Source organism: Hemicordylus capensis, chromosome 5, assembly GCF_027244095.1.
Source record: "Hemicordylus capensis ecotype Gifberg chromosome 5, rHemCap1.1.pri, whole genome shotgun sequence".
NCBI classification, from domain to species: Eukaryota; Metazoa; Chordata; class Lepidosauria; order Squamata; family Cordylidae; genus Hemicordylus; species Hemicordylus capensis.
The window spans coordinates 91,476,757-91,495,753 of record NC_069661.1 but is presented as its reverse complement, the minus strand read 5'-3'; the positions used below and the strand labels follow the sequence as shown (position 1 = coordinate 91,495,753).

General features: G+C 40.2%; 1 protein-coding gene across 9 annotated transcripts in view; it reads right to left on the bottom strand.

The window, feature by feature from the left end:
• Positions 1–18,997, bottom strand: part of MTUS1 (microtubule associated scaffold protein 1) — a 148,303-nt gene that overhangs the window by 6,176 nt on the left and 123,130 nt on the right. For 8 of the 9 annotated variants that reach the window (XM_053257715.1, XM_053257714.1, XM_053257712.1 and 5 more), the window contains 5 exons: positions 12,995–13,061; positions 5,393–5,607; positions 3,817–3,922; positions 3,470–3,543; positions 1,096–1,191 (listed from right to left, as the gene is read on the bottom strand). In XM_053257715.1, coding sequence (XP_053113690.1) covers positions 1,096–1,191; positions 3,470–3,543; positions 3,817–3,922; positions 5,393–5,607; positions 12,995–13,061 — 558 coding nt within the window. Of the gene's footprint in view, positions 1–1,095; positions 1,192–3,469; positions 3,544–3,816; positions 3,923–5,392; positions 5,608–12,994; positions 13,062–14,031; positions 14,268–18,997 lie in introns of those variants that run through there. The other variant, XM_053257720.1, reaches the window with a different exon arrangement.

Sequence of the window (18,997 nt, the reverse complement as noted above, 5' to 3'; positions counted from 1 at the left end):
AGAGACACACCCCACGTCTGATGTCAGATGTGGGGGGCATTATTTCGGTCCCAAACTGGGCCACGCTGCCCCGTTTGGAGCTGAAATCAGCACGCACTGCGTTTGCAGTGTGGCCAGAGTGACTCTCCCTGGTTACTCCAACAGGGCCGATGGATCTCCCTCCCAAACATGGCCCCGTGGCCCCGTTTAGGAGAGAGATCGGCCTGCGCTGCATTGGCAGCACAGGCAGAACAGCTCTCACTGCCTTTAAGGCAGGGAGAGTCACTCTGGGCCACGCTGCCCAACACAGCGTGGGCCAATCCCCTTTCCAAACAGGGCCATGAGGCCACGTTTGGGAGGGAGACCACGCCCCGCATCTGACGTCAGACACGGGGGCGTGGCTAGCTGGACCCCTACATCTGATGTCAGACACGGGGGCGAGGCCAGGGGACTGCAGCGGCAGCCACACATGAGCTGCCGCCAGCCTCCCTACGCTGCTACTCTCATCTTTAGCTCCTTGAAGGATGTGATAGAAAGTTAACTAATATTAAACCAACACCGCCTTTATCTCTCTCTCTCTCTCAAAAATAGAAAGAAAGAAAAAGAAATGATAACTATAGTTCTAGTGTGATCGATTGTGTGAACGACAAGCCCAAGGCCAATAGACTAAGCCCCTCAAAGCCATGCCTCAAATAGGTATCAATTTACTGATGTCTTAAGCCACAGGTCATAACTTTAACTAGCCATTCATATTTGGAACAGTTTCTTAAACAGAACCTATACAGTAAAGACTTAACATGTCTCAAGAGTAGGGATGGGGAGCAAAACTAGATTTTCTCTCAGTAATACAGTTCAACAAGAAAGAACAGGTTGGTTGGCAACTCTTCAGTTAATGCAGTTCACATGTAATAAGCTACTGCTGAATCCAATTTCATGTATGCCATGAATACACTGGAATTCATACAAATCTTTCATGACAAAAATATTTCTCATATATAAGGACAGGATGAAACAATCCAACAGAAGAGATGGTTAAAAAGGTGCCAATGTTAATCAAAGGCCTCTTAATTAGTGCAGATATTATCCAGTTAGGTGTATGTTCAAGTCAATACTTACATGATTTGCTTTCTCTTTGGCTATTCGTTTTTGCTCTTCCAACTTGAGCTTTTCATTCAAGGACTCATTTTCACTCTGTAATTCAGCAATTTTTTTCTGAAAAACAAAAATAGCCCTTCAAGAGTCGCTTTTAGTCAATATATCCACTCAAACTCAAGCCACACTTTGCTATTGATTCTAAAAAAAAATGCTGCAGCTGACAAGAGAGAAGAGATGGTTATGAGGCTGTTGAAGAAAAATCCTGGAGCCAAGTCACAGGCTTAAAGAAATATGGGACAGACTTAAAGCAATATAAGATATACTAGTTACCATGGATCCAGTTTAGGAAAAAAGCCATTAAGCAAGCTGAATGGACATATCAGAAAGGATTAGTATGGGAAATGGTAACTCTACATTGCTTAGGTAATAGGACTCCACGGCAAGACTCAGTGGGAGCTGAGACATTATAGAGATGCACAGAGATGCACAGTATTAACATTGGGTCAGAGCTCTGAGCATTAATGCGCCAAAACAGGGTTATTTGGACCATATAATCGGTGTGGTAATATGAACATATGTAGGTAATATAAACATATCTTTAAATACAGAAAGAGGCTGTTCACACGTGCAGCCCAGCCTGGGCTAGGCTGTGTGAGTGAAGCGCCAGGATTGAGCCCAATCCTCGTGCTGCCCCTGCACCAAGCTCGCGTTTTTCACCCGGCGTTTTGCCAAGATTAAGTGAACCTATAGTTTGCTAAATCATCTGGAGATCATCTGGGCCATTGCCACCGGGTTTAACGGCTTCCCCTGGCCCACTGCCATTTCCAGCAACAAGCTGGGGCGGGATGGGAGGAGTGAGGTCATGTGGAAGACCTCACTGTGTGCCAAGCTAAAAAAGACAATATAAGCAAAGTTAAATAAGACCAGTAGTGCTATACATTTCACATTTCCTAATCCTTCATCCATCAGGAACAGAAGGCACTTTGCATGTAGATGAACACCATAAGGCTTTTGATATAGAAGATGTAAATCCCTTTAAAATAATTGATTATATATAAATCCAAGCCTTATTTAAAATGCACCAATAACAGAACAATGAAAGGAGAACCCTATAAAAGTTACTCAGCAACTTACAGCTGTGTGTTATATTCAAAAGGAATCCTCAAAAGTCCAACAATGTTCAAGAATTCTTGTTCAAATATTAGTCTTGCTAAAGACAGAAAAAACCTATTTAGAAAAAAACTTTTTAAAGGCTAGTGATGGTCAAACTTAATGCAATATATTCACAGTAGTATCTATCCTGTAACCTCTTGTGAATGCTCAGAAATGGCTGATTTTGCAAACAGCTGTAACTGTTCTTCGATAGCTTCAAAGGCTCCCCTTCTTAAAGATACATGTCTTTACATTCTTTTTACAGAAAGACTACAAGGTTTATACATAACCTATTATTTTAAAGAGATGTATGTCTATTATGTCAAAAGCCTTATGGTATCCATCTACATATGAAGTGCCTTCTGTTCCTGACTGATGAAAGATTACTAGATGTAAAATCTATAGTGCTGTATGTCCTGTTTCACTTTCTTACACTGTCTTTATTCTAAGCTTAGCACATTTTATGTATTTAAAGATATACCTTTATATATTATCTCTAACATTTTATATAGCAATAGCAATAGCACTTACATTTATATACCGCTCTATAGCCAGAGCTCTCTAAGCGGTTTACAATGATTTAGCATATTGCCCCCAACATTCTGGGTACTCATTATATAATAATAAAATAAATAAATGATTCGATTTCTATACCGCCCTTCCAAAAATGGCTCAGGGCGGTTTACAAAAAGAAATAACAAATAAGATGGCTCCCTGTCCCCAAAGGGCTCACATTCTAAAAAGAAACATAAGACACACACCAGCAACAGTCACTGGAAGTACTGTGCTGGGGGTGGATAGGGCCAGTTACTCTCCCCCTGCTAAATAAAGAGAATCACCACGGTAAAAGGTGCCTCTTTGCCCAGTTAGCAGGGCAAACTGGGCAAATACCTACATTTTCTGTTTCTTAAAGGACTTGTTTTGGGTTGTTTTTTTTACTAATCCTTAAGCTCTACCCTTGTTTGTTCAATCCATATTGTGTGAGCAAAAAATTTGTGTTTTATTTAAAAAAAGAGTTATATTGCCTATTCTCACATTGCATTTTCACTGGCATGGTTACCAAGGAACAACTAAAGATCTACATGGTTTCTTAGACCAAGCTGAGCTCCAAGGTTAAGTTATAGCTTCAGGATGAAACCACGCGAGTTAAACACTAGAAATATGTAGATTTCGAAACTGTGTGGCGCACAGCTCATTTTACCATTGCCCTACTGCAATTAAAAAGCAAAACATCATCCCAAACCTCTAGTTCTTCTTGTTTCTTTAAGAAAGATTCTTCAAGGGTCTGTCTTTCCAGTTCATGGACATTCTTGATCTCTGAAAAATATTTACAGTCTTTCAACATCACACAAAAAGTGCACTTATCAAACGTTGTGTTACATCTCTAGGTTTTATAAGTAAGCTGCCAATGAGATATTAAATATTTTTCTACCAAAATAATGACTGTGACTGAACCTCAAAACATTGCCATGATGATAAACCATATTAGATATATTTAATGTTGACAAAGAAACATTTCCAACATCGAAACACTCAAACAATAATTCACACCATTTAGTACAATCAAAGCAAATAAACCACACACTTTACCTGAAAAGGATGATTGATATTCCTTTTTCAGTTCATCAATTTTTTCTGCATGACTGGTTTCGAATTCTAACTTAAAATTTTCATGTGTAATATTCAAGTTGTCAACCTGATGAGTGATAAGATTTTTAGAGTTCTAGAGATGTGTGGAAAAATAAGCTAGTCTTTCCCACTTAGCATGAAGGCATCTCAGGACAATAATTCAAATTCAAGGGTGAAGTAAAGAAACAGAATTTCACAAATATCAAATGACCAGAAGCCCTATATAAGCTGCCAGCCCACCATTAATGTTGCCTCTTTTGCCCCCTCAAATATTACAACAAAATGGTCCCCAGTACACACACAGTTCTCAGGTGTACTGTTTGCTAATCAGTTTACTACAGTGAGAGTTAAACAATCTGCACCACCGACAGTTCCATAGGCATTTGTATACGTTCATAGTGCTCCCTGCTAGACAAGGGCTTCACAACACTGTTGGCAAAGCTAGCCAGCAAGTTCCATGTATACAATGGAGCTCCCACTCATCCATGGAGCCTGTGTTGGCACATCTACAAATATATGCATTTGCATTGCACTGTACACACTGACCCGCATCGTTACAGCTTGGAAAGAAGTCCCATTCCTGCACTGTCACTCACCTCTTCCAGCCAGCCGCTCATGGTTATGACTGTCTGAAGGGGAAGGAGTGCCATACTCATGATGGCTGGCACATCTGTGAGAAGCAACCCCAGGTGATTCAGGTTGCTGCTCACCGAAGTGCAAGTACGCCCCACTTCAGACAAATGGAGTCATAACCATGAGTAGCCTGCTGGAGGGCTTGAGTGACAGTGCAGGGGTGGGACTTCCTCCCCACTTTCCGATCTGCAACTGTGAGCGCCACTGCACTCCAACATCTTAAGAGGGCTACAGATATCAGGGAATTCAGATACTATTATCTTTTTTGGATACTTCCCCAAACACTGGCTAACAGCTAAACCTTGTATAACTCTACAGAACACCCAATTGTTAGAAATATTAGGCATTTCAAAACCACAAATACATGAAACATGATCTAGAACAAGCTTATTGTTACAGATAATTAGTGACCTCAATATGATTAAAACCCAGTGCGTGGCTGGGAGTACACCTGCATTAAAAAGGAACAAAACCATTGCAAGGCAATTCCCATTTTTGAAGTATAAAACAAAGCAACCAGAAAACTGGAAGCATTCTCTGATGTATAAGTATTTACACTTACACAAAGGGGAGCCAGTGTGGTGCAGTGGTTGGAGTGTTGGACTAGGACCGGGGAGACCCGAGTTCAAATCCCCATTCAGCCATGAAACTCACTGGGTGACTCTGGGCCAGTCACATATCTCTCAGCCTAACCTACCTCACAGGGTTGTTGTGAGGAAAAATAACCATGTTTGGGCTTCTTGGAGAAAAAATGGGATATAAATGTAACAAACCAACAAACAAAAACCTCACTGGAGCAAATGAGATTTGCAAAAGAGATTGTGTTCAAGGAATTCAAATGGATCTCAACTTGCTTCTTGTCCCACTTACCCCAGTCACTCACCCCAGCTCCAGTCTTGCTTACCTGCTCTTGGAGCTGAGCTTTATATTTTTCAGCTTCTTCAAAACAGATACTCTGAAGTTTTTCACATTCTGCAGTATAGAACTGTTTTAGCCTCTCTTCCAGCTCAGTCAGATCACTTTGGTGCTGCTGGTTCAGCTTCTGCACAAATCCTTCATAAGCTGCTTGTAGTTCATTCCTGTCTGTCTCCAATTTCTCGCAGGCTGTAGAAGCGGTTACTGAGATAAACAAATAAAAACATCAAAACAGTTGTATACAAATGCACTTCAGTAGTACGGAAGGCAACCATGCTGTTTGTTTTTGAGAAAGGTTTTAGTACAAGTAACACTCAAAAGTTCTACATCCAGAAGTGCTTAATAAGCTAACCAGTTTCTCCAGAAGAGCTTTCAAGGAGTATATCTTGTGCATATAAAACAAAGACTTCAATTATTCTGACACTGACTGGTAAATGTGGGCTCAGTCATGGAAAAGAGCAAATTTCTAGATACCCTAAGATGACCATGTCTTAGAGCAGCTGGTTATGGAACCATCTAGAGGGAAGTGACCTTTGTGTTTCTCACCTGGTGAGAGAGATGTAAATGTTGTTGAACCAAATGGATTGAAAATAAAACTGCCAGCTTTTTAATATCCTTATACAAATTTACAGTGTGGTCGCACTTGGAATATCATGTATAGATCTCATCAGGAAAATAAACAGTCCTATCAGGCATTATATTGTACATGTGTACAGGTGCCTGTGCAAATATTTCTGTATTATTTACTGTACCTGCATTTATTTTGGAAGAAGAGGTGGGTACAGGCCTTCAAATTGAGGATAAGAAGCGTACTATGTGTGTTGAACCCAACATGTGAACATGTGAATTTTAGAACTTTAAAAAGAGGAATAAAGGGCAACTAAAGTGATCAGGACTTTGGAGCACTTTGCTTATGAGGAAAAGCTAAAGCATTTGGTCAGTTTAGAAATAAGGCAACTAAGTGGGAGGGACATGATAGGAGCTTAACACATCATGCATGGTGTGGACAAAAGTAAAGAAAGAAGATTTTCTCGCTCTCTCAAATTACAAGAGAGAGTCAGCCACCAAATTCAACTGGCAGCAGATTCAGGACAGATAGGGGAAGGTACTTCTTCAATGCATAATTAAATTTATGGAATTCACTGCAACACTATATGGTGATGGTTCCTAGCTAGATGCCTTTAAAAGGGAATTATACAGATTTATGGAGAGAGGTTTAACACATGATGGCTAGGTAGACTCTGGACCAGTCACTTATCTTTCAGCCTACCCTACCTCAGGATAAACATAAGCATGCATCTCTGGGCTTTTTGAAGGAAGAGTAGGATATAGATGTTAAGATAAAAAACCAAACTTCATTTTCAAAGGCAGTATATCTTCTGAATACCAGCTGCTGGGGGCAGTAGCATGGTGGCTTTCAAACCCCACTAGTGGGTTTCCCAGCAGCATCAAGTTGACAACTGCAAGAAACAGATTTGATGGACCTCGACCTGATCCAACAGGGATCTTGTTCTTACCCTTTTATATTCATCTAAATTTAAAGATCTATGAATAGGAGACAATTAAGTACTCCTACTGAAAGTTTAAAAAAAATGGTCCCAGATACATTTAAAACTAGATTTAGTATTATAGTTTTGATGTCAGTATTATTATTTACTTGTTTGAATATTTATAACTGTGAACAATATGGACTAAAATTCATAGTGTTGAAGTCCCATGTTCCCAAAGCAAATATTCAAGCTGCAAACAAGGCAATGTTAGACCTCAGAAGAATGGAAGATCAACTGGTGAAAGGGTATTTTTCTCTCATTCTTCCTTTATATTATTAGAGAGTGACTACAGAGTGCAAGAGTTTGCATGAGACTTTGAGAAATATGTGTCCACATGTTCTCAAACAAGTTTCAGTGACTGAAGAGATTACTGTATGTTAACTTCAGGTACCCAGTGCATTGGCATTTTGCCAGATGCATACACATTCACATATCATGAAACTAGCCCACAAAGAAAACTCTGGGGGGTCCTCTATACAGAAGGATTCTCTTCTATTGCCTCATTCATCTTGAAACTGCAGCACAAATGAGAACTCTGGGCAGGAAATCTATGTATTCCTGCTCAGAGAAGCAGGCACATTTGACCCAACAAACAGATTTATGCTCCTCACACCCAAGTAATGCTTGGACTAGGAATGGATGGCTTCTAGTGACAGGAATATGCACCTGCGCTTGCAGAGTACAAGCATTATTAATGTAAGGGTAGCACAACTCTATACAAATAAACACTCCCTAATCCATTCAGATAATATTTACTGAAGTAATAGCAAAAGATCCCAAAGCAGCACTGCAAAACTCTGCTTAACCAGGGAAATAGAACCAAGAAGTTCAATGGGAATGCACACCAAGAAAAGGTTATGCAAGTATTAAGAAATCAGGAGCAGGAAAACAGATTCAGGTCCCAGATCAAGTGAGTTAGTAGAACCCATCCAAATGAATGGGATCAAATTGTCGAGTGAACCAAAGACATGTGTCTGCAGTGCTAGGTTGAGAGACTAGAATTATGGAACAAGGAGAGGGATTTTATCAACACCAGAAAGTGAAAAATATTTGGTATAGCCCCAGCAGTCTCATTTCTTCCAAAGACCAATGGAATGGCAGGGCAAAGAAAAGGGATGGGTTCTTTCACTTTGCACCATTATCCTTGCATATGTACACATTTCCATTTTACTGGTGTAGTCACAGAAATGCCATTTCCTCCTGCTTCCCTCTCCCCCTTTACAGACTTTCTGAACATCATAAGTCTGAATCAAAGAAAAAGGTAAAAACTGGTGAATTTACTGTCCCCATAATTCAATCAAGAAAAGTGCTTGTGTTCCTATAGCAATTACAATTAGTTTTCAGTACGACAAGAATCAGTTACAGTACATCCTATGAAGAAAACTTTAGAAAAAACATTTCTAAAGATGGATAGATTAAAATGTGCACTACCTTTAATACTTGCTGTTACAATCTGTCAGTTCTGAAGTCAACATCACCATGTTAGTACTGCCACGTTTTTATCAAATGACGTATTTTACATCTCCTTTCAATCTCCCTCCAGAGGCACCATAACACACCACTAAGTGCACATGCTGATTAAGTTAAGGATAAAACCTAATACAGTTTATGGAGTTTGAAACTGGGAATCATTTTCTTCAGAGAAATTGAATCAAGGTCATCTACAGTTTTCCTTTGCTTAGGATTCATAAAGCAGAAGATTTATAGCTGCTCAAGCATCTCATAGCAGACAGAGAAACTAACAAAGGAACATAAACTATTTATTTGCTAGGAACAGGGCAGGGCTATGATTATGGCTGCATAAATGTGTCTAAACTCCCTTTTTATTTCCACATCTTAATTTCTAAATTTGTTTCTTTAAACAAATGTTCTGCATTTTGGTTTCTCTTGCAGGACACAATTACATATAATCAGAAACTCTTATCAAGTACCAGAGGTGCCACTTTCTTCCAAGCAACCTTCAATGCAAACTGGAAGGTCTATTTAGAATACAAATCTCTTTTCAAAAGTGGGAAGAGCCACACATGCATTCCTTAAACCCATTTGTCGGCAGCAAAGGAACACTTTGGTACTGGCTCAAATTATTCTTTGTGCTTGACCAGAGACTCAGATGAAGTTCAAAAAAAGATTGCTGCAGGTACAGCAGGTTACAGTGCAGGAGTGGCAGTTCAAGAAGGCACATGGAATAAAATCAAAATAAGTCAGCCTGCATGGATTTTTCCATAGCATGTGTTACTAAAAGACCAAACTGAAACAGATAAACCAAAGCACTGCCATATATATCCAGAAATGGACGGTGGTTTCTATATAAAACCAAGAAAGTGCCAGGAAAGAGGTGGGCGGATAATTGTGGCCAACACACTGGAGGATGCAGTGCACACAGATGCACTGTGCCCCACCCCCACCCCCCACCTCAGTCAGTACCTGCGTTGGCTGGATCACTGGCAATGGAAGGGAGCAGGTTTTCAATCTGCTGCAGCAGCACCTTCAGAGGTGTGGTTATATTTCCCCCATAGAACAAACAACATTCACTAACATGGAAATAAGTAAAAAGGCAAGAGCAGTGATGCTTGTTCTGATACTCAAAGTTGAGTCTACCTCCTGCCCTGGGAACTTCAGACTGGAGAATACAATCTTCCAACCCCTCACACACACTTGCCAGCTGCAGCCCACTTTATTTCATGCGGCTCAATGGAAGCCAGTGACAACCAAGCTCCTTAACTCTATAGCCCTACTGGGACAAGACAAGAGAAAGAACTCAAGAACAGATATACATTCCCACTAAGTACACTGGTCAATACTGTATTTCCCGAATTTTACTTTGTTTTACATAGTGACTTCAACTTTGTACTGGACATCAGATTCAAAGTGTTCTTGATTATTTATTTATTTGATGCATTTATATACTGCCCCATATAAAATCTCAGGGTGGTTTACAACGTAAAACCAACAGCAGCTAATCATGTCTAAGGCAATTCATCCATCAAAAACTACTTGCTACTGTTCTTCTACTTTCTACTTGCTACTGTTCTTCAAGTTGGGGTGGGGGGGGAATTCTGGGGACCAGGCTTCAACTTAGGATCAGCTCTTCCACAAGGCACAGTACATTTCAAAGTTTCTAATGCACCAGAAAACTTTGAAACCTGGGCAACCAGGCCCCTGCAATACCTCCCCTCTACTGTATTCCATGTCAGAGGAACATTTGTCCACATACCTATCACACAAAGTGGCATGCAAGGTAGTCCAATACGTCACAATCTCTAGCTGACCAACTTTATAAAGTAGCATGAAGCTGCAGAATTCCCACACATTCTCAAAAGTCTGTATATGAAAATATCTACTTCAAACTATTCCACAAGTGCAGGGACACAAATAGAGCCACAGTTTTGTTTTGTCCTGTATTAGTTTAGGTCCAATAAAAACAGAACTAGGAATTCCTAGAGCCATGTACTGGAAAGGCACATCATAGGGACATAGGAAGCTGGCATATACTGAATCAGACCATTGGTCTATCTAGCTCAGTATTGTCTGCACAGACTGGCAGCGGCTTCTCCAAGGTTGCAGGCAGGAATCTCTCTCAGCCCTATCTTGGAGATGCCAGGGAGGGAACTTGGAACCTTCTGCTCTTCCCAGAGCGGCTCCATCCCCTAAGGGGAATATCTTCCAGTGCTCACATTTCTAGTCTCCCATTCATGTGCAACCAGGGCAGACCCTGCTTAGCTAAGGGGACAAGTCATGCTTGCTACCACAAGACCAGCTCTCCTCCTATCAGATACTGTGGTAACACTGGCAACCATTAATATCAATCTTAACCAGGAAACCATGCATACAGGAACTGGTTCCAGTGTTACAAGCAACGAGGATCACAAAATGAGCATATCTTGCAATGTCTGAAGTAGGATTCATGGGTGTTGACCATGATTAGCACATGGCCTCCAATACTTCACCCATGGATGAGATCCATAAGTCTCACTTCAGACACTAGGGCAGAAACCAGGAAACAAACATGCAGTCTGTAACTTTTACTTCCTCAGCACATTCAAAACAGCCCTGACAGACTATTCATTAGAACTACTAACATCAAAGCAGCCTAATTAATCAGCTTTGCACTAGTATTCTGTGTGGGCAGTGTGCTCAATTTCATCTAAGGCCATAGTATCTTAAGAGGGACTTTTCTGTACCTGCTCCCAAAAGATGCACCTCTCCCTTTCAAGCACCTGGATGTCAGAGAGTGAAACAGTGACCCATCCTCTTTCCATCAATTTGGCTCCCTCTAAATTTATTTTTTTAAGTGTCTTCTCCTACTGTTCCTCTTGTACTCCCTGATCTCCTGATATCAGTTCCATTGAAACTGGGAAATAATTTTTCCACAGAACGCACACACACCCCGGCCACCAGCTCCAAATAAAAATCCCGAGTTGTCTAAGCAGCTGTTGAAAGTTTACTACTACAACTTCTGTTGCAACTTTGTATGAAAAATAGATGGGGAGGGGGAAAAACCTATTAAGGTCTAACATTTGGGCATGCTGCTTTCTGCTTATACAACACAGCAAAGTTACTTCATTTGTCTGAAATCTCTGTGCAAGGGGCAGCAGACATTCTCCCTCAAGAGGGATTCCCTATTCCAACTGAAAGTAATTCCTTTAAGAAATCAGACTTTTGCCCATGATTTACATATTAGCCATTCAATTACCTTTAAGATCTTTAATAGAAGAGACTATTTTTTATCTAGACTAAGGTAAACTTTCAACTGAGTAGTATCACAGTAAGCCATGAGGCTTGCCAGAGTTAAAAATAGATCAGGGAACAAGAAAAGAGGAAAACCTCTGGAGGGAGACAGGTTATCAATGTATCCTTTATTTCTGCATCTATTGTGAAATGGATGCAATAGAGCTTGCAAAGAACAGAGGATCTTCTTTCTACAGTGTCCTGGATGAAGACTTTAATCTAAATGGATTGGACAAAATAAAGTTATAACCCGATACACCTTAGATATTTTCCTTCTCCTCTGGTTCCTGGTTTGGTGGCTTCCCTCTCTTTCTCCCATAGATGTTTCAAGGCAACATGTGATTGGAGCCATGTTTACAAACACAACCTGATGGCCATTTCCAACTGTAATGCAGCTCTTACAAAGGCCTCTTTTGAAAAATGGATTTTAAAAAGGGGGAAGGGACTTAAGACATTGCTCTGATTAGATCTATATCAACAATGTTTTTAAAAAGACTATTTTCATGCATCAATGAAAATGAAGCATGTGCAGACTCAATCATATTTCATATTTATATATCACTTGCCTTAAGTGCTCCACATACATTATCTCATTGATTCTGGCAACAAATCTGTAAGGCAGGCCAATGTTCTCTCCATATTACAAGTGGGGCCCAGGCGGGCAGAAAACTCTTCTCTTAATCACTGTATTAGAACCAGCGCTTGAATCATGATTGAACATTCTAAAACTCCTCTTAAAAGGCAAAACTTCATTTGGTGACTTGGCAAATATCAGCTATGCCTCATTTCAGACCATTTACAAAATGATGCTTCTTTGCTATGCTGCCTTGAAGCATGTCATCTGTTTACTGAAAGTGACCTTCCCGTCACTCCTGTTCAACGTGCTGTTGTGTCCAGCAAGGCCTAGCATGACACACTGTGATTAATAATATATAGTATATATTACAGTTCTTCCACTTACTGGCAAAAAGTGAAATAAAGTGTTTGCAAAACCATTGAACAAAGAGAATAAGTGTATACTGAACGGCCCTATCCCTTACTCCCACCTCACCCCAAAAGTGAATGTTTTGACCATCAAGATGCATATTTCCAGATGAGCTTTTGGTTGTCTTAGTCAAGTGGGTGCCAGGAATTCAACGAACCCAGGGTCATACAACCAAGACTCCAGAGAAATGCAGAGCAGAAGCATTTGAACAAAATGCAGTCAGGGGGTTAGATTTTGCTGGTTCACCATGACCTATGTCCTAACTCCGTTTTTCTGCTCCATTTTTTTCCTTAAATAAAAGACAATACAAACATTAACATGCTCTTACCCAACTCTCCACGAAGGTTGAGAAGTTCTAGCGATAACTCTTTGCGTTGTTTTAGTGCTTCCTCCTTCTGTGGAAAATATAACACAGAGAAACACACATTGTTAATGAACACTCTGAGCAGAAAACATGACACTTTCCAATAATTAGTTTGCAAGCTATCTGTAGAATGACAAGAGACAGGAAATAAAAGCCAAGATATGAATCATCCAGGATAACAGTTCTGCAACATTAGAAAAACACAGATGGCCATGAGTTAGGGAAGTGAGTATGTTTAAGTAAGAACCTTGCCACTGGTTAAGTAAAACACATGAAACATTTCCTTAATGACTTTAAGTACACAATTTACTTTAAAATGAATAAAACCTTAGTTGGCAGATCATGTATGCAAAGCTTTTTTAAAAGGATTAAATAAATAGTTTATATATAACCACCATGCAACTTAAATTCCAGAAGCCATGATGCCTGCTTCTTGCCCTGAACTTTGAGGACATTATGCAGAGGTAAACATTACGTGTAATGTACTTTGTAACGAAGGTAAACATACATTTAGGCATCAAGTACTCCTAGTCTTCTACAAACTGATAAAACCCCATTGCGAAATTAAGAACGCAATGGAGGGTACAAGCTGCTCTATGTGTCAAGATTGCAGACAAAACACACAATTCATAATTATCTTTAATTGTTCAAAACACTTTTTGTTAGCAGGAAGCCAGCATGCAATTTAAACTTCAAAAGAGGAGAAAATGTTTAAGCTTTTCCTTCCACTCCCACTTACCCAATCCAGTATTTAACAAAATTCCAAGACAGCCAAGCAAAGAGTTTAATTAAACAAGAACCAAACAGCAGCCACTTAAACCTATGATGTGCAAGTAGATGCAGCCACTGCTGAACAGAGCATAACATTGCAGAGATCACAAGATCCAGGCTTCTCTCCAGTTGCTCTCTGTTGGAACTGTTTCACCTTGCTTGCAGCAAACCATAGCTTAAAACTCCTTGACATTATTCCAGAAGAGCACTACAGAACAAATACAAATTACCTTTCTTCCAGCACACTGAGAATACAGGCATATTTTGCTGCTAGAGCAGCCCATCGTCCGGTCCCTGCTCTAAGCTGCTTCTCTGTCCCTTGCACACACACAGCAGGAATGTACAGGTGGCAGGTACTACCACAAACCAAACTGGTCCGGCCACAATTAATCCACTACTAGGTAGCACTCCATTGGACACTGCCTGTGTGCCCTACTTCATCATGCTTTGCAGTTACCGTACTTCTTCTACTGGTCTCTCCTCCAACAGAAGCAGACACTGCAGCTTCTGCACTTGGCACAAGCAGCCAGTGATTACTTAAAGCCACAGCCCTTTCATTTTTGAAAAATGAGAACCAGACATTACAAAGATCGATTGCCACTTACTCAAATATCAGCTGGTACAGTAAGGGGCGAGGGGGGGGCGAAGAAGGGAGGGGAAAATCCTGACCTCCACTATAGATAATGGATCTTATTTTTAGCTTTTTTGAATTAGTTATCCTAAGCTTTCACTCTTAATTTATAGAAAGAAAGAAAGAAAGAAAGAACTTTGCTAGTATTACTATACCAAGGGTGGTATCTTAATCTCCAACTGTTGGACTACAACTCCCATCATTCTTGGTTTATTTTGCAATTTATGCAGCTTGGGATGATGGGAGTTGTAGTCCAACAGCAGCTGGGGAGCCTCAGGCTGGCTAACCCTGTGCTTATATACTATTAGTTGTGAGTTCTATCAGTGTATCCGAAAGAAAAAGAAAGAAAGGGAAGAGCAAAGCAAAAAGCCAATTCCCTGCTCCAAGGAGCTTACAATCTAGACAGTGGGGAGGGAGGAAGAGGCAAAGAGAACAAGCAACTAGCAAATGCAGCTGTGTAAGCAGGAATAGTTCATCAGAATATAATTAAAGTCTATAGCTAAGTAAGTTTTGCACTTGCCTCACACTCACACTCTGATTTAGGTCACTCACTATTTCCTTTTCGCAAACAGGAAGTGAACTGCCCATGTCTACCCCGCAAGTCCATGCCAAAAGTTTGATACCCAGATTTAAATTGAGCTTTGTATCCATCTGGGACCAACTTGTAAATTAAGAAGTCCCAGAAAAATTCCACAAGTATTAATAAGTACAACTTTCACCAAAATGGAAACGCATAAAGAACCACCCCTTCCTTAAGCAAATTACATAGATAACAGGGCCCCTCTTTATTGTTTAACATCCTGCCTGAAAAGACGTTTCAGGGAACTTAAAATCTGCTGACTACTTCATGACATTTTAAGTTGGTCTCAATCTCAATAAAGGTATTACGCTACTGCAATTTTTGAACACCCCCTCCACCAGCCCTGCCCAATAATAACCTAAAATAGCTAACATCCATATTTCTACATTTAAGAATGATAGTATCTATATTTCCGCTGTCTGTCAAAATTGTTAATATAAAAATCTAAGAGGCTTGGGTTCAAATTGTCAGTTGGCTGCGAATTCATTGGTGACTTTAGGCAAGTCAATCACTCAGCTTCAATTCCTCACAGTTATGGAAATATTAAAGCAGGAATATCAATGATCTGGATATTAGTGATCTCTGAATAGATCACTAATAGGACTATTACTACTACAGTCCGCACACTTTGAGTTCTATATAATAACTATCTGGCCTATATAATAACTAACTATATAATAACTATAGTCTTTATTAATAATAAATAAATACTTTACAAGCACACAAAGTCTTTAAGAGTAGCAAGTACACAAGGAACTACGGTACTTGAATTGAAGAGCAAGAACTGCCATGCAGACAGACAAGAGAGCAAGCCCCACCTTGAGAATACATGTGTTTCTTTAAAGACATTCATTCCAACTCCAAATTGGTTTAAAACTCACAATAAGAAAAATCCACTTATCTGATAACCCGATTAGTGGCCAGGCGCTTCTACCAACCCTGGGTAATAGTAACAATTAAGACATTGTTCTTAAACAACTGGGGTAGCAGACTACAGATCCACCCAGCAGATTGGTACATTACTCTGAGAGTAAATGAAAGAACCACTGTCTTAAGAGTTCCCTAAGTAGCATATACAAAACATGTGAGGCGATTATTTTGCATGGAGCCAACTTCTTATAAGACAAGAATCGTGTAATAATGTCTTGTTATTAATTAATGCAAGTGTGTTAGCTGTCAGATAGTGACCTAGGATATCAAGTAAATGTCCAAATCAGGAAATATTTACTACACTCAAACATTTGTAGGATTAAAATACTACTGAATAGATTTATCTACTGTTTCATAAGATTTGGCCTTATCAACCAGTGAGGCACAGAAGGAAAAAAGGTAATCACTCCACATTTTACAAAAATAGACAAAGAGTTCATCTCTTTACTAATAAAATAAAAATAATAATCCATGTTTGCTTCAACTATACCAAGTACAACAGCTCCAATATCAATTCATAGGCTAACCACCTTCAGCAACGTATAACCAAACTCCACAGGTTAACAGTTTCAGTACAGAGATTCATACTAGCGTAACAAATAAAATGCTATGCAAAAATTGCCACACTGCTGCTATGGGGGGAAAGGGCAAAATGTTTCATTTTGCTTAGTGCATTGGCTTAATTACACTTTATACCAACATAATTATTAGTTATAGGTAACTGCATTTAAATTTTTGCAAAATTCTAATGGAAACCTGTCTTGAAGTGACTAACAACAAAATTCTGTCTCTTTCTGTCATTTAATATACATAAGTATGCAAAAGTAATGCAAAATCTTTAATATGTAACCTCAAAACACTACAGGTCACAATTTATATTTATTTATCATATTTCTATTCTGCCCGATATGTACACTTCTAGGCAGTGTATAAAATTTAATATATTTAAAAGTCACAAATTAAAATACATAAGAATAAAAGCAATAGAATAAATTAAAACAAGTTTTAAAAATTATTAAAAATTCTAATTAAAAGCCTGAGAAAACAGGTGAATCTTGAGTTCTTCCTGAAAACAAACAGAATGAGATACTCTTATTTCAGTAGGAAGCATATTCCAAAGCCCCGAGGCAGCCACAGAGAAAGCCCGGTCATGGGTCTCCACCAAACAAGTCAGAGGCATCCATAACTGGACCTCTCCAGAAGATCATAACAGGCGGCAGGGTTTATGACAAAGGAGGCACTCTCTTAAATAGCCTGGACCTAAGCCATTAAGGGCTTTATAGGTAAGAACCAGCACTTTGTATTTCACCCAAAAACATATTGGCTGCCAGTGCAGTTCTTTCAAAACCAGTGTTATGTGGTCCCTTCGTGTTGTCCCAGAGACCAATCTGGCTGCCGCATTCTGTACCAATTGTAGTTTCCCAACTATGTACAAAGGCAGCCCCACCTAGAGTGTATTACAGTAGTCAAGCCTGGAGATTACCAGCATATGTAGCACTGTTTTAAGGTCACTAGCCTTTAGAAATGGACATAGCTGACGCATCAGCCGAAGCTGATAAGAAGTGCTCCTGGCCGCAGCCTCAACCTGAGAAACAAGGGAGAGCTTTGGGTCTAGGACCACTCCCAAGCTATGTACCTGATCTTTCAGGGGGAGTGTAACCTCATCCAGAACAGGCAGATATAAACCATCTCTTGAGCCCTGCCCCCACCCCCCGTCAGTACCTCCGTCTTATTTGGATTCAACTTCAGTTTGTTATCCCTTATCCAGCCCATTACTACCTCCAGGCAGGCATTTAGGGAAGATATGCTATTTCCTGATGAGGTTGGCATGGAAAAGTAGATCTGGGTGTCATCAGCACCCAAATGACAACACCCAGGACCAAACCTCCTGAGGATCTCTCCTAGCGGTTTCATGTAGATGTTAAAAAGCACTGGACACAGAATGGAGCCTTGTGGGACTCCACACTTCAGCCCTGGCTTAGAAGAACAACAGAATCCAAACACCACCATCTGGAATGTACCAGAGAGGTAGGAGCGAAACCACTATAAAACAGGGCCACCCAATCCCACCTCCCTCAGGAGATCCAGAAGGATACCATGGTCAATGGTATCAAAAGCTACAGAGAGATCCAAAAGGATCACCAGAGTCACACTCCCTCTGATGATAGCCAGTTGGAGATCATCCATCAGGCTGACCAAGGCAGTCTCAACCCCACAGACCACACAAAAGCCAGTTTGGAATAGGTCTAGATAATCTGCACCATCCAAAACCGTCTGGAGCTGAGAGGCCACTACCCGCGCAACCACCTTGCCCTATCATGGAAGATTAGAAACAGATCTGTAATTAGCTAACTCATATTTTCCCATATTTGCATATGGGAAAACAGTGGCAACTTAAGAGTGAGTTCCCAAAGAAGCCCATAGGGACAAAGAATTAGAATTTGGGTTCAGTCTGGGCTGAAAATGTTTCTGAACTGCAAAGCAAGATTTATCATACCTTTGGGGTCCTCCCAAATTACAACTACACCAAGTTTACCACCCTCCGCCCTGCATTTATACTTAATCTTCCTCTCCCACTGTAAGCTGTTCATTTAAGCTTGAGAAGTGTAATGGTGCGGACATATAACAAAGTAGGAGACTGCTCATCTGTGAAGGCAAGAATTAATTTTTAAAAGTGCAAGATCAGCAAGTTCCAGAAAACTGAAGGCTTTGCAAACATTTCAGATCAATACATGCTCTGTCGCAAATTGGGCGCATGCATTGCTAATCATAGGAAGACATTACGGTTTCCTTTTACAAGTAGGGAGAAAGGAACAACCAACCGCTTACCCTAGTGCTGTGCCAAATTTGTTTCCTATTTCAACAGCAAGAGTTGCCACTGCAAGGGGTAGGGATGGGGGCGGAAACATGGTACCTCCCACTCTGCTATAGATTTTCTCGCCTCTGGTGCACAGACATCATTCCTCCAATTTGCTGCGGTGGTGGGATGTGAAATCCCTTCACATTGGGATGTGCATCCCTTTGCAAGTAATCCAGTGTGAATGAATGATGTCTA